Source organism: Mya arenaria, chromosome 17, assembly GCF_026914265.1.
Source record: "Mya arenaria isolate MELC-2E11 chromosome 17, ASM2691426v1".
Taxonomy (NCBI): Eukaryota; Metazoa; Mollusca; class Bivalvia; order Myida; family Myidae; genus Mya; species Mya arenaria.
In genome coordinates this window covers 36729089-36754946 of record NC_069138.1, presented here as the reverse complement: position 1 = coordinate 36754946, position 25858 = coordinate 36729089, and the positions used below count along the sequence as shown (strand labels likewise).

Genomic DNA, 25858 nt, shown 5'->3' with positions numbered 1-25858 from the left:
TGGATGACAAACGGGCAGGGGTTTCTGAGTTTTCCCTAGAAGAAGGGTTTTATCTCAGTCTTTCCTCGGCCACGTCTGTAAGCTCCATTTTTGTCAGGCATGTTGTTAATGAAGCATACTTTGCTCATGTTGCTAGGTCATGCTGTATATGTTTATCGGTATCCCAACTCGCTTCAATAAGAATTCCACATTTATACCATTGGAAAGTATTGATTTGGTTGTTTTCTATTGAAGGTTATAGAATGGTATTAAGGGAAATATCGGTTTTAATCATACATGATGTGGGAATTCGCAATCATACGTAAGGTAACATGTAACACATCCAAAGCCAATTGAATAAGACTTGGATTAGTTGTTCGCAGGCATATTTAATTGATTTGATTGTTTAATATTTAATTTTGGATAAATCGCGACTTAACTAATTTGTTAACTTTGAAAACAAAACTAAAGAATTTGCCTTTTTTTGCTGTTAAGAACAACCGTTCAGCATTCTTGATTTCCTGAATGTTATAGGATAGCAATTAAACTGACCAGATGATACAACAAGGAGGAAAAAATAAAAATTGTAAAAATATACTTAAATAAATTTTATTTCGTTGTTTACAACGTATTAAATCTTAATGACTGGTGTATCACATCTCTTACGACACGCTTTTGCGTTGTTTTATCCAATTCAAAATTTACTGGGTTTACCATGTAAATCCCAGTTAATTAAGAAAAAACGTCGGTATATGTGTCTGTACACATCACGTGACTTTCACATTCTAAAAATATACACTATTAATTGGATAATCATGCGCTATTTTTAAACGGGTAAACTCTGGTGATACAGCGACGAAACGAAATATTGTTATATCATGCAAAATGATGTTTTATCGGCCTCAAACTATTGACAAATCCAGTCTTGTTTTGAGGAAATACGGCATTTGCCGATTCTGGAACCATCTGGTGTTAAGTCCCTTTAAGGTAACCTAAACTAAATGTCGAAAATGAAAACAAAATAAAAACAAACACACAAACAGTACACTTGCTGTATTATTACCGGCTTATGCGAATATGACACAGTACTTATATTGAATTACAACACGTGAAAATTGATGAGTACGGAACATGATAACTAGTAATAGTATCAACATAACATTATTATCTTCTACGATACTAATTAAGACACTGATATTAATAGGTTTATGCCATGTAAAGTAATTATTAAAACATAGAAACATTCATATTTTTGCAACTCGTGAAAGCTATTTTTCGCTTCTCAAATGCAGGTAATTGATAACTGGCTGTTTGTTTTACAATAAAACATAAATTTATTAAACTTATTTTTATATTAAGGTTAAAATAATAATTTACCTACTAACCGTTTGTTCTTGTCTGATATCGTGAACATAAAGTATGTCTCAAAAAACTTTACAATATCATCAAACGTCATTGTCTTTCAACATTTGTTTCAGCGAAAAAAGTATTTTGAGTCCTATATACTATTCCATGTTATATTAAATTATCACAAGTTTCTGTACACTTCTTGAAACAATCCATAGTATATTGGTTTGAAATAATCCATAGTATATTGGTTTGTAATATACTGCACCAGTCAATTTTAACTACGGCTCCCCAGGTCCGGGGAATAGCAGGAACTTTGACTTTCGATCTAAGCCCCGGGTAAAATCCCCGCCCTGCGGAGACGAACTGCTTGTTAAATTCCCCCACACCCCAGGGACTCTAGGTAAGGCCCATTCCCCGCTACTTTGACGCGAAGACAAAAACACCGCATTCACCCGGCACTGTGGGGCCACCTAGAAGGTAAAAACACGGTCCATTTCCCCGGCTATCCCCGGTATACCAACTGACCAGGAAGGGCCGTGGTTGCCTGGTGCATAAGTTTATTATCTACCATTTGCTCGGAGTGAGTACACTAAAGGAGGGTATTTAAATTGGCATGCTGCTGTAACTTAAAAAATGACATGCTTAATACCTAACTGCATATCTCTTAATATGCAAAGACAGTTCAAGACAGTTCAAAATATAAATTTAAGTAGAAAAATGATTAAGCTTTAAAAGGATACTTTACTTATGATAATCAATTGAGTGGCTCCGAGTAGAGGAAGTAGAGGAATAGGTTCGTTTTTCTAATTTAGTTTTATTTATTAAATTTAGAAGATAAATGAGTTTAAAAAATGACTCATCTTTGCCTTAAACATATCAAAATGTGAAAAATATTGATTGTGTTTACAAAATAAATGATACCATATTTTCCACCTTGTGAAAACATCACAGATTGTTGTAGTGTCCGTTACGCAATATCTAACATATCTATAATTAACACAATGAACAATTTCATCGGGGTTTTGTTTGTGCCTTTGACAAATCTTTTGAAGTATTTAGCTTTCTTAGATATTGAAACCTGTACAGTATGTTCCTTTATTTCTATTACATGTTTTTCTTAAAATTGTGCTTACAAAGTCATATTTTGGATGGAGCAGATAAAAAACAGCCGTAAAAATAAACAATTCAATGGTATATGTATATAAGTGGTATGGGTATACAATATCAGAAAATGAAAAAAATAAGAGCATAAATATAAGGTTCAGTCTCAAAATTAAGTTTATATCCTGCATTAAGTTCAAGTCAAAAACTATATATACGAATATACAATTGCCTATCTATATTTGTATACAATGTGTATTTTTAAGTCGTTTTATGTATTCTGATATAAACAGCTGTCATTAGTAATACACTGAGCGTCCCATACTTAAGCAAGGCAAGTCACTTAGCATATTCGAATATAAAATTGCCAATACACGAGGAACAAACTATATTTAATTTAATGCCAACACAACTTGATTGAGATATAATATGAAATAATTATGACATCATTCTTTGCAACATTTTATCACAAGGATATTTTATTAACCAAATATTTAGAAGAGTTGAATACAGTTTTGTAGATAGTGAGTTTTTTTATACCGCCTACCATTTCTATACACAACATCGAATGCTTTACGAAACTCCATAAAGGCACAGTATAACATTAGCATCATGTTTAACATAATTTATAATAGATAGCAATTCAAAAAGCTAATATATAGATTACAGTATTTTTGCAAAGGCTCACATTACCCATTTCCGCGATCGAGCAAAATAAAAATAGTTCAGAAAATATACTGGTAAGAGGAATACCTCTTAAACCCTTAACATCATTAACAGAATCCATTTGAGGAGGCATTGGTCACCAAAACATTTGACAATAAATAATGTCTTAATTGAGTTACCCAGTGAACACTGCCAACAGAGTCTAAACTGTTTAACATCATATGACATGTATACAAATATCTTTAATTTGACATGCGTATGATTTTTAACCATTGACATATAACATGTTTACATTATCAAATATATGATATGAACCGACAACAGTTCCTTAAAATTAGAGCAATATTACTTAATTAAACATTACATTATTAAACAATATTATGTATGCCATAACTCGCTGCTGTAAATCTCTTGTATTTCGTTTCGTCAAGACTTTTGTATCCAAGCGGCGGATCACATACGACCTTACTAGCATGGAACTCAAATAGATTAATTTTATTTGCATGTAGAATATAAGCTTTTTATTTATCCTTAGATATGAAGCTATATCCAACAATATTTGTATACATATTTTGACACCAATATGCTATAATTTTGAACTGTACTAGTATTATATATATATATAATATTATTTATGTTCTATGTCTATCAATGTTTGTATATATTATGAATATCTCCAGCCATGGGGGAAATAAAGATGTTGAGTGTTGACCTTTTCCCCGACTTATGTGTGTACCTTATACGTTTATGTACTCTTTGTAATCCCAATATTTATAAATCGTACAATAAGACCTGTACAAATTCTGAGTCAACAATTTTGAAAAAAATAATCGGAGAATTCAATAATGATACAAGAAAAAATCAACAATATCATTGCTTGCACTTTCTTATCAGCTATTTCAAAATGTTTTAGATCATTTCGAGGTACCCAATATAAGAAACCTCTTTTATTTTGTGATGAATGGACACAACTTTATTAAAAAAGCATTTGAAAATTACTGAAGCAGATGCTGAAAAATACATTTTGCACGTAGAATTAATGCGCAGGAAAATGATCTATACATTGTCTATATTATTCTAGAAATAAATCTACCAAATATCAATTGCTTTATTTTTCTACTCTACAAAATGGTGTATATACATTGCAATTTATGAGGAAATTATTAAGCATTAAAAATTATTTCATCATTGAATTTGCCATCAAAGCTTATTATTTGAAAATAAGTTGTTTAATAAGTTCATATGCCTTGCATATATGCAGTGTAAGCACTGTGTAAACAAAACAGAAAAAAACTTAATTACACTTTATTATTCGACAGAGGGTTATGGACAGCGGTATACTACGGTATTGCACTACGGTATTACTATGTTTGATAATATGTTTAAGGCTGTACATGCTTGTATACTTATACAAAAACATGGCATTATTTGCAGAGTAAACACATATAAAAAACGTATTTCAGGCACTATGATTTACCAAGAAATAACAAGAGTTTGCTTTTCATTTCCGGAGACTGTGACCTGACATTGCTGCAAAGCAAGCTATTGATAAGACACTAGAGATATATTGGCAATGGTAACATATTAACGTCGTTCATAGTTCGAAATTGTAAGTGTTTCTCCTTCTGTTACATTTCTGTTACACGCCTCCATCAGCAGAGTTTTCGGCTGTATTTCTTCGTCTTACGTTCTCCTCTTTCCACTCTTGCCTCGCTTCCGTCATGCCGGTCTCGATGTCTGACGCCAATTGCAGCCCCTCTGTATTAATATTGGCCCGCTCTAGTATCGATAATGCACTCAACCGACGCTTATGCAGTGCATCGATGATCATCGAAGGCGGTGCGCTGACCCTCCTGCTTCTGTGGCTAGTAGGATGGGATGTACGTGATACTAGCGTGTCGATTGCTTTATGGAACTGATCCTCCGACGTATTAGCCGAGTCATCAACTTGTTGATTGCTTTTCGTTTCGTTCAGAATTTCAAACTCTGTCGATTTGTTATTTTTATTTTTTCCATACAGAGCGTTGTCGATTAATGGCTGATTTTCGCTGGTGATGTATGTATATGGGCTGTGGACAGCAGTGTCAAAAGACATGGATTTCTGAAAAGTATGCCTTTTGTGATGACTGCCTTGGGTCGATAGATGAGATCTTACAGCATGTCTTTGTGATATTTCACCAGTGTCTGTAGCGCTCATTGGATAGGCAATATTTGTAGGAAAGTTATATGACTCTAAATGTTCTCGAGCGTCATTTGATTCACTTTGAATCCACAAGATTGGCTGCTGCCTTACGAAGTCCTCCCTATCATTGTTCGCCATAGGGTCCCAAGCTACGGTATCTCCGAGTGTTTCTGTTAATTCACCAAATAAATTGTCCATCTCTTTTTCCAAATTACTTTCAGAAATATCAAAACTCATACTTCTTTCTATCGCCGTTAACGGCGTTTGGAAAATCGACTGTTCTCTTTTTCTTACATTTTCAACATATTTGTGCATTTCATTTTCTGACCCATACTCGGACAGTAGCCGAAGAAAATCTACCATCGTTAATGTTGATCTCAACACTTTATGCAATTTGTTTTTAACCTCAAACGCATCATTCTTGACTTCCTCTTCCACGTCTCGATCATCAATTCGGGCAAGAATCCTTCTCTCCACGGCCTTTACTGCGTCCTGTATTTCCATGGATCGATGTTTCACCACCTCACGGAATTCATGTTTCTGCTCTAGAAAGGTATTGAAGGATTTATTCACTTTGTCTATGCCGTGGACAAGATCGATAGCTCGAACTTGCAGTTGACACGTCTTCAACTTTAATCCGTTACGGACTTTTTCTGTGTTTGGGTCGTTCTGCTGAGGAATAAATGTATCCATATTTACCATCACAATTTTAAGCGTGAAATGATCAAAGAATTGTTTGCAACTGTTGGCACTACTTAATGTTGCATGCCTTTGATTTGACAATTAAATTAAGTGAATTGAATTGAATCTAAAATAAAGTTTATTATAAACAATTCATTTAAGTAGAGAAAATGTTTGTTTTTAGTACAAATGAAATCCCATATATACTGACTACTATTTTATTATGAACTGTTCCAGGGACTTTACCTGGTGTAATGCATGTGTATGTCCCCCATGCTTATCAGCGTAAACACTTCCCGCTGTCTGTGCGAGTTGTTGAATGCTGGCCACGATTTCCGGACACTTTCTCTCAGCCTCGGTTAAAGACTCATGTGACATTTTCTCCACTTCCCTCCCTGCTACGATGGATGTTTTGTCCTTTCGGGCTTGAGTTATGTACCTTTTAAAGATAGACATACGGTTAAATATTGAGTAAAACCTGTGTGTACGGGAATATTTTGTCAGTTGATTAATCTTTCGGAGTGTATAACGATTTGCACAGACAATTGATATATTGTTTTTAGTGAAACAACCCTAAACGACACCAAAAAGTAGTCCTGATCTAGCGTGTGATACGAAATCAAGAAACTCAGCGTTAATATTAGATTCTGATACGATCAGTTGTGTTTGTCGGCTAATGTTTGAAGTATTTTTTCGACAGGTAGATAATCAATACATATAACAGGTTCAGTAACTTTATTTTGTCATAGTGTTATCTAGATTTTCAATTACTAGTATATGCCCCGAAAAAGTAACACAAATTTGTAATAGGTAATGTTCCCTCAATACAAATAAGTTGATAGTCGACTGTTTGAATAAATTGTAAAAAAAATATGTAACAACCAGATGTGTAGATCTTGCTTACTTCTGAAGGAGTGTATTCCCGGGAAGGGTGTTCACGTTTCCCTCCAGTTTAGTCACCTCCTGGCACAGTGGACACGTTACCATTTCTTCTCCCGCATCGGAACTATCTTGATGGTAACTGAAAACACGACAAAACATACGAGTTTAAGTGAATAAGTCATATGATTTCAAATTGATTTAGTTGTAGTAATGATATCGCCTTTCCAACAAATCCGCCACGTGCTAGATCAGTGATATGGCTGATGTCCCATTATGCTAAATGTTGTTTAAGCCCAAACCGTATTTGCTAAAATGTCGTCAAGTAAAAACATATTGAAAACGTTATCGAGAAAAAACAACATTTATTAACATTGATCGCAATAAATAGAATAAACAACATGTGTTCATTGCATTGCTATGAAATTTTAAAACAAACAACATATGGTAAAACACATACAACCTGATGTTGTTCGTGTATATTTCAGTTTATTTATCATAAAATATGCTGACTATCGCTTTTTGTGCCACATTTGTCATAATTTACCGCATCACCCTTTACTTTTAATTTTCTCCTTTTCGAAAACAATGTCACAAGGGAAATATGGCGGAGGTCACAATTTAGCCATATTGGCGCATTATGCAGACCTTAATAAACTGACTGACTGACTGACTGACTGACTGATACTGACTAACTTTACAAGGACTGACTGACTGACTGGTCATCAGTCAATAATTGTACAGCGTAAAGTAAACATATATATATAGACTACCATATGGATTTTAGAACTTTGTCACTCATGCTAATAACACGACGTTAAGCAGTAATGAAACATTTGTTACCTGTCTAAACAGACTGAACAAAAGCTGTGAAGACAGTCGAGCAGACGAGGATCCTCGTAGATGTTGTTACACAGTTTACACTGGAGAAGGTCGAACTGCTGTCGCGCCAACATTGTCTCCTCCTCTATCCTACCTCTACCCTGGAAATACAGTTTTATCACATACTTTGATTAGCTATACAACATATTTTAGGTTAAAATACTGGACTTGACGCAGTTATAATATGTATCAATATTTTAAAAATGGTAAAGCGAACAAAATGAACGATGTAAACAAGGAGGCTGTATAGCAAACGTCAAATAAAAAGAAGCCGATGGAATAAGTGTATTTAAGTATACTGGGATAAGGAAAGAGTGAGGTTTTGTGTTAGCCGATTCGTGCCCTGTTTCAGTATATGGATTGAAACTGGAAACCAGTCATGTTGTACCGGAAATAACTCTGCATCTCCACATCGGCTCGATTGAGATATTCCCATACCATCTTTGTATTTTTTAACAGCGGCATTATAGTTGTTGTCCAAATATCTTCAATTGATTAAAGATCAAGAACATAATGCATGGGGTAAATGCGCTGCGAACTCTTCTTCTTGCGGACTCAATATATTTTTGCTATGCGTATATGATAGAAATTGTGAAGCCCACATCATCATGTTTGTGAGTTGTTACCTCCGCAATTTGAACGCTATCCGAAATAGTAGGTGAGCGCTACTGACTGTTTGAAATTTGTTAAAATAAAGTAATTTGGTATTCGCAGGGTTGAAATAAACTAGCCATCTTTCAGTCCAAATGTAGATCTGTTCCGTTTTATCATTTAGTTACTGATTACAAATTGAGAATCATCAACAATGATGTATGAGGTAGTGTCGTCTGCATGTATGTACCTTTTTCGTATATATATAGGTGATTGTACATCAGGAACATATCGTTTATATACTAGATAAGAAAAAGTAGAGGTCCAAGAATTGAACCTTGTATTTCACTTGTATCGAACGTAGTATCAGACACGCGTACATATTGTTTTTTTTTCCATTGTGATAATTGGTCGTTATGGTGTAAGCCGGTGAACATGTTTTTATTTTTTCTTGAACCTTGCTTACACAATTAATTCGGAAAATACTCAAAGACTCAAAGACGCACAGGGCGCCTATAAAATCTGACGGCGACACTGACAGTATATTAAGTAAATGGCAAATAAAGTGACAGGTACGAAATAAGAAACATTTCAGAATAAACCAAAACCGACACAGTCAGTTTATTGTCTGTGCTGACCGACATATAGTCTGATCACCACAGAAGAATAGAGAACACGATATAGACAATGCAGGTATCACTCAAGCACTTACTAACAACAATATATAGAAATGTTAAGCAGAATATCAACACTTGATATATCCATCAAGAAGGTCTTTTTCGAATTTTAAATAGATGAAACAATGTTCTCATTTACTCCAACATATAACGGTTTAACTGACAGATAGTGATCTTGGTGTAAACAGCAATAACAGTGATATGTACGGGGTAAGTAACATGTCGAGTTTGACGCAGACAAGTTATTTTCTGTGCTGCCTAACATATAGTTTTATTACCACGGTAGAAGTCGATAGGGAAAACGATATTCTAGATGTAAGTATCACTTAAGCTCTTAATAAAAACTATATATTGAAATGTTGAGCATAATATCAACACTTGATATATCCACGCCGTATGTGGAATTTTAAATAATTGAAACAATGCTTCAAATTAACAATTAACTTCAACATTAACTATTCACACTCTATTTCTTCGATGACTTTGACCTATATCTTCTATATCTTATGTCATTTTACTCCGGTTTTACAAATTGTCACACCACTGTAATTCTTCCACAATCCTAATCGTTCATGTACGTTTTAATATCTACAATTACTCACTTGCAATTCGTTTGAAATCCAGGTTTTTGTTTCCATTTCTGGCTTATTCTGCATCCTTCAGACCGATCATGCAAACTCCATGTTACAAAACACCGAGTGGTGAGATTTCATTATATCAATAATCAATCAAATGCATGTCTCATGGACGATATTGGAACCAGACAATATTCCGCTGTATCTGCATGTCAATAATACATGCAGAATTATCCTTCTCTACGTCAATTGAAACACATTACACATACATATAAGAAAACGCGCAATACATTAAACAATGGATACTTCTGTATCAGATAGATTTCCTACAACAGTTCTGAGATCCCATAATATCTAATGACACTGTTCAAATTTGAACAATGTTTTCATTTCAAAACATTATCGAACGAACACTACATGATCACGGCTTCGTTCTAGGTGACCTAATGCATGTTTTCTTTTGAACCAAACTATTGTGATAGATGAATGGAAGATCCCGGTGGTAATATCGACCTGCAAGCTGCTATAACCATGCATTGCCGTGAACTAATTGAAAATAAGAGGAAAGCTCGATTTGATCGATAGCTTTAAATTGTCAGACTGGTTGATGTATGTTCTGGTTTTCAGCTCATGATGCAAGAATGTAAAACATATTATTAGTAAAAACTCTTAAATGATAAATTTGTCCTTGAAAATATTTGTTGAATTAATACTGAGCTCTGCTGTTTTCAGTTGTTAAGGTAGAGTTATATCAAAATTGTGTAATGTTTTAGATTAGACTATTTTTATGCAAGCTTTAGCTGATCAATTAAAGGGACTCGTTCGTAGATTTTATGTTGGCAACGGTTTTTTTAATTGTTGAAATTTAGTTGATTTGCTTACAATCATGAACATTTATGAACATTCATGATCCATTTACTCATTTGAATATAATTTAGTAAATCCAAGCTTAATCATCTGTCATACCCATTTTTCCAATAACAAATTGATTCTACAACGGTCCATTGAGAACGTAAGTTTTGACGTTACAACGTCGATGCCGATGCAAAATCTAGCTATTTTACTTGTCTTACTTCATTCAAACGACATCGGCGTAACCGCTTAGAAGCAAACTAAGATATTGGCTGAATATAAACTTGTAGGGCAAATAACACATGACAGTGAAACAAAGCATGGTTATACTATCTCCGACCATTGGGTTCTATCCATCTATTGGCGTTGGAGCTTATTGTTGTGATTTCAAAAACTTTCTGAACATGCTGGATCTACTTGATGTATACTTTCACCACATTGTTTGCATTCATACACATGGTGGGGTCACTTTACTGAGTACACAGTGGTAACATTGTACCAATATTGTTTTCTTTAAAAGATACTTTTTTCTAACGTTGCGGAAAGTTTAGTATACAAATAGAACTATCTTCCCATATATGGTTTTTGGGGTCGTGCAACACGAAATCAGCGTTATTTCGCGTGCAAATTGTTCAATTGACTTTTAAATATATGGGGAGTTGCTTAAGTGGAATATAACCTTTCAGCAGCGATCGGATATATGTCATGCTGTCGTTTGCCGCTTGCCAGTCAACCTTAGCCAGATTATTGGCGTATAAATACGCAGTTTACGCACAAAAACAACTGTGATTCACCGATATCCGGATTGTAGCCGTACATCGCCTTTTATGCGAATACAGTCCTACCTCTACAATACAATACAATACATAAATTATAGTCCTACCTTTATCTGTGTGTACAAACACTGATTTTATCAATTTTAAACTGACATATACGTTGAGATTTAACAAAAATACTTATATGTATTTTGCTTTCACATTGTCAACTATTATAGTTGACGAATTATCTTAACATACCATAAGTCACCAGAAGAATCGCTTTCTTCTTAAAATATACAAGTAAATAAACCTTTCACCTTTTATTTCGAATACATCCTTTTATTTCGGATAACACTTAACAATGATATTACAAAGCAAACCACTTTGAGTCATGTTCACAAATTCATTTCTTACATAAATAGACTCTTTTAATTTATGTGAGGTTTACTCGGGGTAATTTTGGTTTAGATTAAAGCCCAGTGCACACACTCATGCTATCGTTGTTCATTTATCACTTCCACCAGCTAACACCTTCTCAACCTTCTCCTTTCTACCAATTAACATTGAAACCGAATCAATTACTATTTGTAGTGCATTTGAGCAATTCGTGAAATATTTTCAATTGAAATAAAATATAACATAACTCACAATTTCTGCAAATTTTCTATTTGATGATATGTTTATTTGTATTGGAGGTAGTTATTTTTTTCCATTTTAACTTTGCATCAGTTTAGCATTTTGTTGCCTCCCAATGCGTATATTCTACTTGATTCACATAATAACTATTGTGATAATCGCAAATGAGTAATACCGTAACAAATGTTGATTTCACTATGAGTTAACGTAATGTTAAATTTATAGTTTCGTGGTTTTCATTTGTACAATTAGATATGAAATAGGAAATATCAGCTGTAATCAAATTTGACAATATTAATGGTTATATCGAACAAATATATTTAACTTACCGATATACTATAAAACTATTCCGTATAAGCCCTGATGTTCGCTTGATGAGGACGCTCACGGATACTACATAAAGCCCGTCATGTGCAAATCAGACAATTAGATCAGCTGGCTCTTAAATTGCCCAGTTAACATTTAACAGTTTGTTGTAAATGCTAAAGCGCATACAAAACATAAATCCAGCTTAGATCTCATATAGCGACTTCAATAGTTAATATTCAGGATATAAAGAAAGTCGAAACGCAATTTAAGGGTAAAATGCACATACAAAGGATGGATGAGTTAAAATGTATCAACAAAGTAACTTCTTATCACGCACGAATATTCTCATAACCTTTTGAAGTGTAATTCACGACTGTCAGATTTATCATAATAAAACATTTTAAATTGATGAAACTCAATAAATATCAAGGTCGTCAAATCACATCTTAGGCAAAGCTTATTGTAAACTTTTTCAAATTTAAATTAAAGGATTTAAAAACGAGAGTGTTTTTTTTCTAAACTTTACGATTTCACAGTAATTTAAATCATTGTTTTTAGCTGTATGATTTTATTCACATGCGCATTGTTTTTCTTAAAAAAATACTCGGAAAGGAACGTTTATAGGCATTATAAACACTTTTACAAAATGGATATAGCTGTATATCCTTTGTTAAATATTTCATTCAAAAGTTCAACAACGAAATAACAATGTTAAAACCAAATGCGTAACATCGATTGTTTACACAAGCTATGTAGATACAACACTTTTCTGTTCTGCACCTTGCCGTGCGAATATGGCTCTATTTGGTGTCTGTCGAGCAACATAAATGTAGTAAAAATACATTCTATATATAATACTTGTAATGATACAGTTCCTTTTTTTTTTTTTTTTTTTTTTTGGGGGGGGGGGGTGTTGGGGGTGGGATATTTTTTCCATTTTCACTTTGTAAAAGTTTGTTCATGGCATTGTTTTGAGATTATCTATTATGAGTTATACCGTAACAAATGTTGATTACACTTTGAGTTAACCTTAAGTTTAAATTACAGTTCGGTGAGTCACATTTGTACATTTAAATATGAAATATAACATATCGGCTGTAATGAAATATGACAATATTAATGGTTATATCAAACAATTATTTTCTAACTTAGCGATGGAATGTGGAATTATTCCGTATGAGCCCTAGTGGTGGCTTGATGCTGAGGTTCCTGAATACTGCATGAAGCTCTTTATCTGCAAAAAAGATCATTAAATCACCAGGCTCTTAATTTGCACATTTGACGTTTAACTGTTTATTGTAAATGCTAAAGCGCATACAAAACATAAATTCAGTTTAGATCTCATACAGCGACTACTATTGTTAATATTCAGGATATAAAGAAGATCGAAACGCAATTTTAGGGTAGGATGCACATACAAAGGATGGGTGAGTTAAGATGTATCAACACAGTAACGTCTTATTAAGCACGAACTCTCTCATAACCTTTTGAAGTGTTATTTACGACTGTCAGATTTATCATAGTAAAACATTTCAGATTGATGAAACTCAATACATGTCAAGGTCGTAAAATAACATATTAGGCAAAGCATATTTGAAACTTTTTTCAAATTAAATTAGATGATTTAAAACGAGAGGGTTTTGTACAGAAACTACATTTCTTTCTGAACTTTACAATTTCATATTTTAGTCATTGTTACTAAGCTATATGATTTTATTCACATGCGCATTGTTCTTCTTGATAATAACTCGGAAAGGCACATTTATACGCATTAGAAACAACAAAGTGTTCTTTTTTTATAACTATAAACAAACCAAAATCAGAGAAATACTTCACATTAATATTTGTATACAGTTGTTTATACTTCGTTAAAATGTTTCATTCAAAAGTCTCGATAGATAAATTACGGTGTTAAAACCAAATGCGTAACATTAGCTTGATAACACGTGCTATGTAGATACATCACTTTTCTGTACTGCACCTTGCCGTGCGATTATGGCTCTATTGAGCGTTTGTTGATCGACATTAATGAGGTAAAAATACCTTCTGTATTTAATACTTGTTATGATGTATATATTAGCAGTATGTAGATGAACCATATATGTTATAGACAATGTCAACGTCATATGACCTTAAACCTTGACTCTAAGACGAAGTCATCGTTGTCTGTTAGACCTGAACATTCTGCGTCTTACAGGGTTTAATGCCATTTTCAATTTGTACATATGATTAATTGTTTTGGTGGTAGTTATTTTTTCCTTTTTTCACTTAGTACAAGTTTCAACATAACAATATTAGAGATAATATAATATGAGTAATACCGTTACAAATGTTAATTTCACAATGAGTTAACCATACAGTGTATGTTAAAATATAGAGCGGAGAGTGTTTGATTATGAAATATCACATGTAAGCTGTAATCGAATGGGAAATTATTAATGGTTATATGAAACGGTTATGCTCTTACTTATCGATGGACTGTGATATTATACCGTTGAGATGTAATAAAAATACTTACATGTAATTTGTTTTCACATAGTCAACTATTATAGTTGACGAATTAACTTAACATACCATTCGAATCATAAGTCACCAGCAGAATCGCATTCTTCTTAAAAATATACAACTAAATAAACCTTTCACCTTTTATTTCGAATACATCTTTTCATTTCAAATAACATTTTACGATGATATTACAAAGCAACCACTTTGTTCACAAAATCATCTCTTACATAAATAGACTCTATTAATTTATGTGAGCTTTACTCGGGGTCATTTTGGTTTAGTTTAATGCCCAGTGACCACACTCATGCTATCGTTGTTCATTTATCACTTCCACCAGCTAACACCTTCTCAACTTTTTCCTTTCTACCAATTAACATTGAAACCGAATCAATTACTATTTGTAGTGCATTTGAGCAATTCATGAAATATTTTCAATTAAAATAAAATGTAACATAATCTCACAATTTCTGCAAATTTTCTATTTGATGATATGTTTATTTGTATTGGAGGTAGTTATTTTTTCCATTTTAACATTGCATCAGTTTAGCATTTTGTTGCCTCCCAATGCATATAAAATAACTATTGTGATAATCGCAAATGAGTAATACCGTAACAAATGTTGATTTCACTATGAGTTAACGTAATGTTAAAACTATAGTTTCGTGGTTCTCATTTGTACATTTAAATATGAAATATGAAATATCAGCTGTAATCAAATATGACAATATTAATGGTTAAATCGAACAAATATATTTAACTTACCGATATACTATGAAACTATTCCGTATAAGCCCTGATGTTCGCTTGATGCTGATACTCACGGATACTACATAAAACCCGTCATATGCAAGTCAGAAAATTAGATCAGCTGGCTCTTAAATTGCCCAGTTAACATTTGACAGTGTGTTGTAAATGCTAAAGCGCATACAAAACATAAATCTAGTTTAGATCTCATACAGCGACTTCTATAGTAAATATTCAGGATATAAAGAAGATCGAAACGCAATTTTAGGGTAGGATGCACATACAAAGGATGGGTGAGTTAAGATGTATCAACACAGTAACGTCTTATCAAGCACGGACACTTTCATAACCTTTTAACGTGTTATTTACGACTGTCAGATATATCATAGTAAAACATTTTAGATTGATGAAACTCAATACATGTCAAGGTCGTAAAAATAGCATCTTAGGCAAAGCATATTTGAAACTGTTTTCAAATTTAAATTAGATGATTTAAAACGATAAGGTTTTGTACAGAAACTACATTCTTTTTCTGAACTTTACGATTTCACATTTTAGTCATTGTTACTAAGCTATATGATTTTATTCACATGCGCATTCTTCTTGATAACAACTCGGAAAGGCACATTTATACGCATTAGAATCAACAAAGTGTTCTTTTTTATAACTATAAATAAACCAAAATCAAAGAAATACTTCACATAAATATTTGTATAGTGAGTATAATTGTAAATACTTTGTTAAAATGTTTCATTCAAAATTCTCGATGGATAAATTACAGTGTTGAAACCAAATGCGTAACATAAGCTTGATAAGATATGCTATGTAGATACATCATTATTCTGTTCTGCACCTTGCGGTGCGAATATGACTCTATTGAGCGTTTGTTGATCAACAAAATTGTGGTCAAAATACCTTCTGTATGTAATACTTGTAATGATGTATATTTTAGTAGTTTGTAGATGAACCACGTATGTTATAGACAAGGTCAACGTCATATGCCCTTGAACCTAACGACTCTAAGACGAAGTCATCGTTGTCTGTTAGACCTTAAACATTATGCGTCTTACAGGGTTTAATGCCATTTTCAATTTGTACATGTGATTGTTTTGGTGGTAGTTATTTTTTCCTATTTTCACTTAGTACAATATTAAACAGAAATAATCTAATATGAGTTATACCGTAACAAATGTAAATTTCACAATGAGTTAATCATAAGCTAAAATGTAGAGCGGTAAGTCTGTTATTATGAAATCTCAAATATCAGTTGTAATCAAATATGACATTATTAATGGTTATATGAAACAGTTATGTTCTAACATATCGATAAAGTGTGAAATTATACCGTATATGTCCTAATGCTTGATGCTGGCGCTCATGGATACCGCATAAAGTCCTTTATCTGCAAATCAGACAATTAAATCAGCTGGCTCTTAAATTGCCCAGATAACATTTAACAGTTTATTGTAAATGCTACAGCGCATACAAAACATCAATTCAGCTTAGATTTCATACAGCGACTACTATTGTTAATATTCAGGTTATATATAAAGAAGAGATCGAAACGCAATTGAAGGGTAGGATGCACATGTATACAAAGGAAGGGTGAGTTAAGGTGTATCAACACAGTAACGTCTTATCAAGCACGGACACTTTCATAACCTTTTGAAGTGTAATTCACGACTGTCAGATTTATAATAGTAAAACATTTCAAATTGATGAAACTAAATACATATCAAGGTCGTCAAATAACATATAAGGCAAAGCTTTTGTGAAACTGTTTCAAATTAGAGGATTTAAAACGAGGGTTTCTTTTTCTAAACTTTACGATTTCACAATTTAGTCATTGTTTCTCAGCTGTAAGAATTTATTCACAAGTGCATTGCTTTTCTTGAAAATACTCGGAAAGGAACGTTTATACGCATTAGAAACATGAGCGTTTTTTATACAAATCTTAACAAAACAAACTCAGAGAAATACTTCACGTAATCATTTGCATAGTGGAAACATGTGTTTATCTTTTGTTAAAATGTTTCATTCAAAAGCTTCGATAAATGAATAACAGTGTAAAAACCAAATGCGCACCTTTAGCTTGATAACACGTGCTATGTAGATACATCACTTTTCTGTACTGCACCTTGCCGGGTGAATATGGCTCGTTTGTTGATCAACATAAATGTAGTAAAAATACCTTCTGTATATACTACTTGTCATGATGTAATTATTTGTAATGTGTAGATGTCTGTCTCCTGGTGATTCTCATTTTGAACTTGAACAATGTATCACTTAGACAAGGTCAACGACATATGACCTTGAACCTAAATACTCTTAGACAAAGTCATCGTTGTCTGTTTTGCGTAACGCTTGTTTGTCCACCTTCAATGTCAATTTCAAAGCTTTTTAGTACATATTTAATGTGCAAAATACTGATTATTAATAGTGATCATATTATATCTGTCGTGTCTCACATTCACACCTATTGTGTTATCATTGTATATATGTATAATTGAATTATATTTTGATCATGTAATGAGGAATACGATTGTGTTCAAATTACTTAATAAATGTGTTGAATCTTGAATCTTAAATCAGTTAGACCTATCTTAGATCTTAGAAAAAGTAATCGTTAAATGTAAGATCTTGTGAAGAAATGTATCTCTCGTTGATTGTTTGCTAGACCTTGTGCCTCTTAGAAAAGGTCATCGTTAAATGTAAGAGCTTTAACATTGTGCTTCTAAGACAAGGCCATCGTGTAATGTTGTTTTTATTACTAGACATGCCCCTTAAGTTACCATTTTAATCTTACAAAGGTCATTAGATGTACAATTACGGGAATTTGGAACCCATCGGAACATTAACTTGACAATACAGTTTGCAATATTAAATGAAGAGTTTAGATCTTCGGGCAAAGGGGAAAAGGACACCAAGACCTGTTATGCATACAATTAATAAATATACATATGCTTCATCATCCTTGGAGAATACCGGCCCTTCTGATTCTTCATACATAATGAATTTAATAGGACAAAATGCAACTTTTTTGTTGTGTTTGCTATACTGATATAGCATGGTTCGATCTCGTACGACACCGCTTAAGGTAATACATACTCATAGCGTTTTACAAAACCCATTTAATAGAGCGTTGCCTACAACAAATTAAATGTTGTTTGATACCTTTTAACAAATCGCTTTATAATCTTAATGTTACCGCAAAACAACCTTCAATTGTTCTGGAGGTCATACAAACCATTTTGATAAATGATTAAACGCCATTAATAGTATACGTAGAAAACTGTTCAGTGCAGTGTTCAAATTAACACGGTATACCTCGTGGTGAATTTAACTGTATTTTTAATTATGTATTACAGGTAAAAGTTTGTTTCTAGCTATTTTATCTGCAGCCATGCGTTTGGTTAATGCTTTCAGTCTATCACGAACATATTTTTCATATTCAGAATATGAAAGGATATGAATTTTTTTTTATGAAAGAATACCTATACAAAAAGATTTGGTGAAAGATGCGTTTTGAGCTATCAACAAACACAAACACTTTCATATCCGTTTAAAGTTTCATTTACGACTGCCAGTATTATCATAGTAAAAATTTCAAATGAATGAAACACAATAAATGTCATATTCCTCAAATAATGTTTACGGCAAAGTTATTTGAAACTATTGTAAATTCAAAATGAGAGAGTTTAACATTTGTAAACGTTTGATTGTGTTTAAACTTTCCACATTTTATTCATGTTTAATCTGTTTAAAATATTCAAATGATAATCTCCTGGCCCCAGTTTCTCGAAACTTTTTAAGCTTAACAGGCTTAAGTCGTTTATTTGAATTAGCCAAAGTACATACTAAAAATGGATTTTGATCAATAAAAAAATGGTTTCTTCTCATAAGCGTACAGATTTTTCTTATATAATTTCTTAAAACTCTTAAAGTAGTAAATATAACGCATTTTATAAAACAACAAAAACAGTGAGTTTAGCTTAATCCTGTAATAAGGGACTTAAGAAGTTTCGAGAAACTGGGGCCTGTTTGTTATTATTTAAATGCGCATTGGTTTTCTGTGTCATAGAAACAATAACAATATTAACAATATTGATGAAAAGCAATATCACTATAAATTAATCAAAATCAGAGAAATAACTCACATAGACATCGTTAAAGTGAACACAGGTGTATATCCTTTCTTAAAACGCTATATTTGACAGTTTTGATAAAGAAATACAGATATTAAAACCAATAGCGTAACATTGGCTTGATAGCACGTGTTATGTAAATACATCACTTACTGTACATTGTGTACCTTGCGGTCTAAATAAAGCTCTATTGGGCGTCTGTTTATCAACAAAAATGTTGAAAAAAATACATCCTGTAAATAATACTTGCAATGATGTAATTGTGTGTTTGTATTGTGAAGTATCTCTCGTTGATTGTCTGTTTGACATTCAAGCATGTGCCTCTAAGAAAAAGTCATCGTTAAACGCAAGAACTTGACCCTTGCTCCTAGCAGACAAGGTCATCGTGAAATGATAGACCATGACCCTTGTGCCCCTAAGACAAAGCCATCGTTATTGTTAGATCTTGAACCTTGCTCCTATTACGCAAAGTCATCTTCCAATGTAAACATTGCACCTTATGTCTCTTACACAAGGTCATCGTTAATTGTTAGACCGTGAGCCTTGCGCCTCTTAGACAAGGTCATCGTTTAATGTAAGACGATATACCTCGTTCCTCTTAGACAAGGCAACATTAAATGACAGCCTTTGACCTTTGTGCCTCTTAGACAAGGCCATCGTTCAAATCTTGAATCTTGCTCCTCTTAAGCATGGTCATCTTCAAATGTAAGACATTGCACCTTGTGCCTCTAACACAGGGTCATCGTTAATTGTTAGACCTTGACCATTGCGCCCCTTAGACAAGGTCATTGTTAAATGTTTGGATTTTTGTACGTATTTGAAAGTGGGAAATGAAAGAACAAATTTGAAGTTATGATTGTACAATGTGTTTGTTTAAATGTGATTTTTATGTTAGTTACTACGTAAAGATGTTCGAGAAATCACGATTTAGAGTGATTGGAGTCAAACACGTGTTAAAAGTTTACAGCTCATAGTTGAAGGTCTTCTTGCCTCGTTTTTGTGCGGAAAATTCTCTTAATCTTCAATAGCTATTTTAACCACCAATAATTAATATCATATAATTATACGCTACATTGTTTTCAAGTTATTCACATTCACACAACTTTAACGAGTGCATTCGAAATTTAAATAAGTACGAATAAAAAGTGACAAAAGCGTCTTAAAACTTTCACAATTGCAAAACATAATTTTCAGGGATCAATCACTGTTTTGAGTTAAAACAAAGTGATTTGTAGAATACGGATCGATTTCGTACAAGTTTAATTAAACTGAACAGAATTATATTTGTGTGCCTGGAATAAAGAAATAGCCTTCAGAAAATTTTATTACCATTAGTTAACACATCACAACGCCGCGTATAGCATTGACTCGACGATGTAGAATGTCGAAGAACTTATAGAAATGAGCGCAGTTGGTGTAATGCTTATATCGCGGGTTATAGGGAAAATTATACTTAAAAGATAACGTCAGAGGTAAGGAAAACACACGGCGGCATGCATGATTTGCAAGTAACGCGTGGTTTGTAGTGTATCATGGTTTAATCTCGTACGACAACGCTTTAATCAATACATACTCATTACTTTTTACAAAGCCCATTAATTTTCTCCAACCACTTTAATGCTTGATACATTTTAACAAATCGCTTTTTAATCTGAATGTTACCGCGCAACAACATTCAATTGTTCTGGAGGCCATACACATCTTGTTGATAAATGATTAAACACTATAACACAGTGTACCCAGAACATCGTTCAGCGCAGTATTCAAACTAGCACGAGACATCTTGCGGTGATTTTAAATTGTATTTTAAATATCTATATCATGTGACAGTCTCTTTCTGGCTATTTCATATGCAATTCGTTCAGTCAAGGCTAACAATCAGTCTGCTATTTGGTTCCAGGCTTGCACTTCGATTTAACAGGGGTGCAAAACAAAACAGTTTGCTAACGTGAGCTTCTGTTAGCTTTAACTGATCGTAAGGATGCTTTAATGAGAGTACCTATCAGAACGAAACAAATATACACTACCACAACAAACCAACTGAAGCAATTTCAAGAAGAAGCTCAACTACATCTAGAAGAGTCGAGAAAACACTTTTAAATCACTAAACCACACCGCAACACTTTAATATTGTGAGTTTTGAAAGATTATTAAGGCACAATAGTTTCTTTTTACGCTTGCGTGAATTTAAGAAAAGTTGGAACAAAACGGTTTTAACTTTGTTTTAATTAACTAGTACAGCTCGAAGGAAAGCATGTGTGTTTTCATTTTATTTCTTTTTTCGACCTCCTGGTTTGTATAATGACGAAATAATTGTGAGAGTTAAGTGTGTCCACGAGTGTTATATTGACTGTTGCTGTTTACAAAGCACTGTGCACGTTGACGTTTAATTTGACATGAGAAAGGGCGTAAAAAGGGGCAAAATATTCAAATATTGTAAATATCAAATTCATTTATTACTTTTACATTCAGCAAATTCAACAACCTACATTCTATATAATCATATACTGATCTCTATGCTCTGACTCTCCCACTTTTGGTTAAAACATATGTTTTTTTCTCACTAGCAACATTACTCCCTTAGTGTTAATGAACTGAACTATGTCACCGTTTTGTTGTTACTCAGACGGAAATTAATCGGTGCACGGAGTATGTATAACGCCCCGTATTGTCTGATATATTAAGAACTGCTTTTTATTGTTCAATACATTTTTAACGGAAGAACGTGGAAGGAAGCACAGACTAAATCCAATGTTTGAAAATAGCAGTTTCGGTTTGACTGAAACTGTTCATTTGACATCACTGAAATGTGTAACACCAGCACTGGCTTCAATATTTTATGTCAAAGAGCCAGTAATGATCCCAAAGGACCACGAAATTATTCCTATACCGTAAGAGTTCCTAAGACGTAGGGGAATCTCTAAAAATGGCACATTGCGTACCAGGATCTCTCTTCACGGCACATTGTGAACAGGGATTTCTCTTAATGGCTGGTCGTGTACAAGGATCTCTCTTAATGGCTGATTGCGTACCGGGATCTGTCTAAATGGCCCATTTTGTACCGGGATCTCTCTAAATCGCACATTGCTTACCGTAAACACACGTAACTGCACAATCCATACAGAAATCTGTCTAAATGGACCATTGTGTACCGGGATCCCTTTAAATCGCACAATGCGCATCTGAATCTTTCTAAATGGCCCATTGCCGTCATTGACTCTACAGATTTATATTAATATGCGTAGTATATTGACAAATATTGTGTTAGTTTGTCCAAACTTTGAACTAGTTTCCTAAATTTAGCGCAATCATCTTATTCTAAGTACATTTACTACAGTAAGGAATGGGTTCCTTTGAAATAAAAATAGTACAAAATTAATTTAGCCTGATAAGCCGAAGTTCTTTTAGAATTAATTGATGTCATATTTTACACAACCGAATAATAAAGTGCAGTAAATTTAAGAAACAAATAGCCATTACTACCTCGATTTGCCTTCTAGGACAATAACCGTTGTAATGCCGCATAACAGCATCGCCGCATAAACGAAATCGACCACGTTTATGCGGTGATTTTCAACGCATAAACAGGACTTTCTTATGTGGCAAAAAGGCACACTTTCGCCGCATAAAACATTTAAAACACATACTAGTACAACAGTGGTTAATATTGTTTCATCAAGATCGAACTTAGTTTTTTGTGTCCACTTAACCAAGCTTTGAACTAGACCTTTTGAGACGTAAATTTTAACAATGCTTTAATAAGATCGGTTTAAATGTGCACCAAACCAATTGATCTTTCTGCGAAAAAGTTCGAAATGACGTTTTGCCCGACTGATAAAAATAGTTTTCAAACTTTCTTGTCACTGACGGCTAGAACATCATCATCATCATCATCATCATCATCATCATCATCATCATCATCATCATCATCATCATCATCATCATCATCATCATCATCTACGTCATCACCATCGTTTTTGTTGAAAAATTTAAACCCTATATTTTAGCTTTATAATAAATGGTTAAGTTAATCCTCTTTATGTGGCAAAAAGGCACAGCTGCGCCCCATAAAAGCAACTTCTGCTTTATGCATTGAGCGTCGCCGTAGCGTGATCGCCCTGTTTATGCGTTGAAAATCACCGCATAAAAGAAAACAAAACACGTTTATGCGGCGATGCTGTTATGCGGCGTTACAACCCGTTCTGTTTGGCAGTAATCCTCTTGAGATTCAAAATATCATCACTATGAGATATCACAAATACGAAACGAACCAGCCGTTGAGCAAACATAAAATCTGCACCAAAGCAATCAAAATATGTATTTGGCTTATTTATGATATATAATTATCAAACTAATATCAATATGTTCCGTTTTTTTATAAATATATTTACTATATTGAAATGTGTCTGATGACGCGATTTCGAATGTTTATCACTTGTGTCATTCAATATTTCCAGATGGAATAAATCATCTTATGTTTTATTGCATTGCGGGAAAGATATGGCAGGTATGTTGTTATCACGTTAGGAACTTAAAAACAGCGCTAATCGGTAAGTGTAAAATCACTGGGAAAATGTGTTTAAAGGGCCATACCAACTAATGATTCAAAACAGAAAACACAAATTCCTTCTAGAGATAAAAATAATGAAAACTTATTACAAAACAGAATTTTATTACACGTAAACTATACAGTTTTTTTTGTGTTTCATATACATATTTTATAAATTAAAATTACAATTATACAATGTAGTGTTGAAATATTAAATAAATATTATAACTAATCTATTTTTAAGGATGAACTGGAATAGAAAACACGAATCAATCAAACTATAATAGTATACAATACAATAGCCAATAGTTTGCTTTTTATATACTAGTATCTGTTGGAACAAATGATATCAATTGATCAATTTCTAACAATAAAACAGACTCACATAGTATATATCAACATAAATAGTAACCAATGGTTACAAATGTTAACAAAGCATACCACTGCTTGAGATAAAAATGTGTATCAAGGCACCTTAAATGCTTCCGATATATACTTGCTTAACCTAAATGTTTCAGATGTATTTTGTGTATTAAGAAGTTGCACAAGTTTAAACATACTAGGTCTTATTCTATAATAACCTTTAATATAAGTTTGTCTTAATTGGACATAAGGTGTACACTTAAATATAAAATGAAATTCGTCTTCTACTTCGTTCGAGTCACATACTTGACAAAGACGTAAGTGGCGTTCTAATCTATCATATCTGCCAGTATGAACTCTTAAATTATGCGAACATATACGTATTTTTGTGATAGCAATTCTAAGATTTCTTGACACAATATTGTCTAAATAGGATTCAAACTCGAATGCAGTTTTAAGTACTCTATAAACTATTAAGACGCCATTTTCATTAACACTTCCATGACATTGTTGTAAATATTCGTCTATCCGACGCTGTTTAAAAATACAAATGAACTGGTTTTCGTTTAGCTGTGTATCATTACACCATACATAATAAAAACCATATCTGGTGAGAAAGTTCTTAACCTTATTGAACCAATATATATAGCCCGGAATTAACTTAACTGGTTTTTCCCATGCCGGTACAAATAAAAGGTGAATATCGAGCTATTGAAATTCATGTAACAGTCCAATGACTCTATTGTCTCCGAAGTAACGTGTGTATATAACAACGGTTTAATTTTGTTTGTACCGGAGGATTAGACTGGGAAAACCCGAATAACTATAATTCCGGGCTTAAACTATTATCCTGATTGTTATTAATATTCAACATTGGGTCTTCTATGACAGATTGAGTAATTATATTGTCACTTTTCTTAACTTTGAACCAGTATTTTACAATACGTAGATATCTATTTATATACAATGGGTATCTACCCAATTCACCGTAAACAGCAACATTTGAAGACGATTGTCTAACGCCTAGTACGGCTTTGCAAAATTTTAAATGTATCTTTTCTAGCTGTGTAGACTTCGTAAATCCCCAAATTTCACACCCGTATGTAATTATAGATGAAACAAAGGCATCAAATAATTGCAAAGCTCCCCTAGGTTTACATTCATACTTTTTAAGATTTGACAGCAATGTGTTTACTGCTTTTAAACCTTTACCATATAATGTTTGGGTATTAAGGCTAAAATTGCCAGTATAATTTAAAGTTACTCCTAGATAGTTAAAATCATTTACAGCGTCAACATCTTCGTTTGCATAAAAAACATTTTTCATTACGTTTTGTGCCACCTCTTTTGCGAAAAAATATAATTTTAGTTTTAGCAATATTGACCTCTAAGCCCCAGGTATTACATTAACTGTATAAACGGTCTAACGACAAT

General features: G+C 33.2%; 2 protein-coding genes across 9 annotated transcripts in view; one reads left to right on the top strand and one right to left on the bottom strand.

Moving 5' to 3' along the window:
* Positions 1–1017: 1017 nt before the first annotated feature.
* Positions 1018–19663, bottom strand: LOC128224202 (tripartite motif-containing protein 5-like). Of its 8 annotated transcripts, none has more exons than XM_052933960.1 (7): positions 19525–19663; positions 16713–16769; positions 13267–13352; positions 7682–7821; positions 6864–6980; positions 6206–6398; positions 1018–5950 (listed from the first exon to the last, which is right to left on the bottom strand). In XM_052933960.1, exons 4-7 carry the CDS (start codon positions 7792–7794, stop codon positions 4736–4738), a joined length of 1638 nt encoding a protein of 545 aa, XP_052789920.1. In that variant the 5' UTR covers positions 7795–7821; positions 13267–13352; positions 16713–16769; positions 19525–19663; the 3' UTR covers positions 1018–4735. The 8 variants fall into 8 exon arrangements, with proteins under 8 accessions (XP_052789920.1, XP_052789923.1, XP_052789919.1 ...); XM_052933963.1 differs by lacking the exon at positions 19525–19663 and adding an exon at positions 17453–18294; XM_052933959.1 differs by lacking the exon at positions 13267–13352.
* The window catches only part of LOC128224203 (complement C1q-like protein 4), a 24914-nt gene continuing 12817 nt past the window's right edge, over positions 13762–25858 (top strand). The window contains exon 1 of the mRNA XM_052933969.1: positions 13762–14151. The gene's annotated coding sequence lies outside the window, so the exon portion shown is untranslated. The remainder of the gene's footprint in view (positions 14152–25858) is intronic.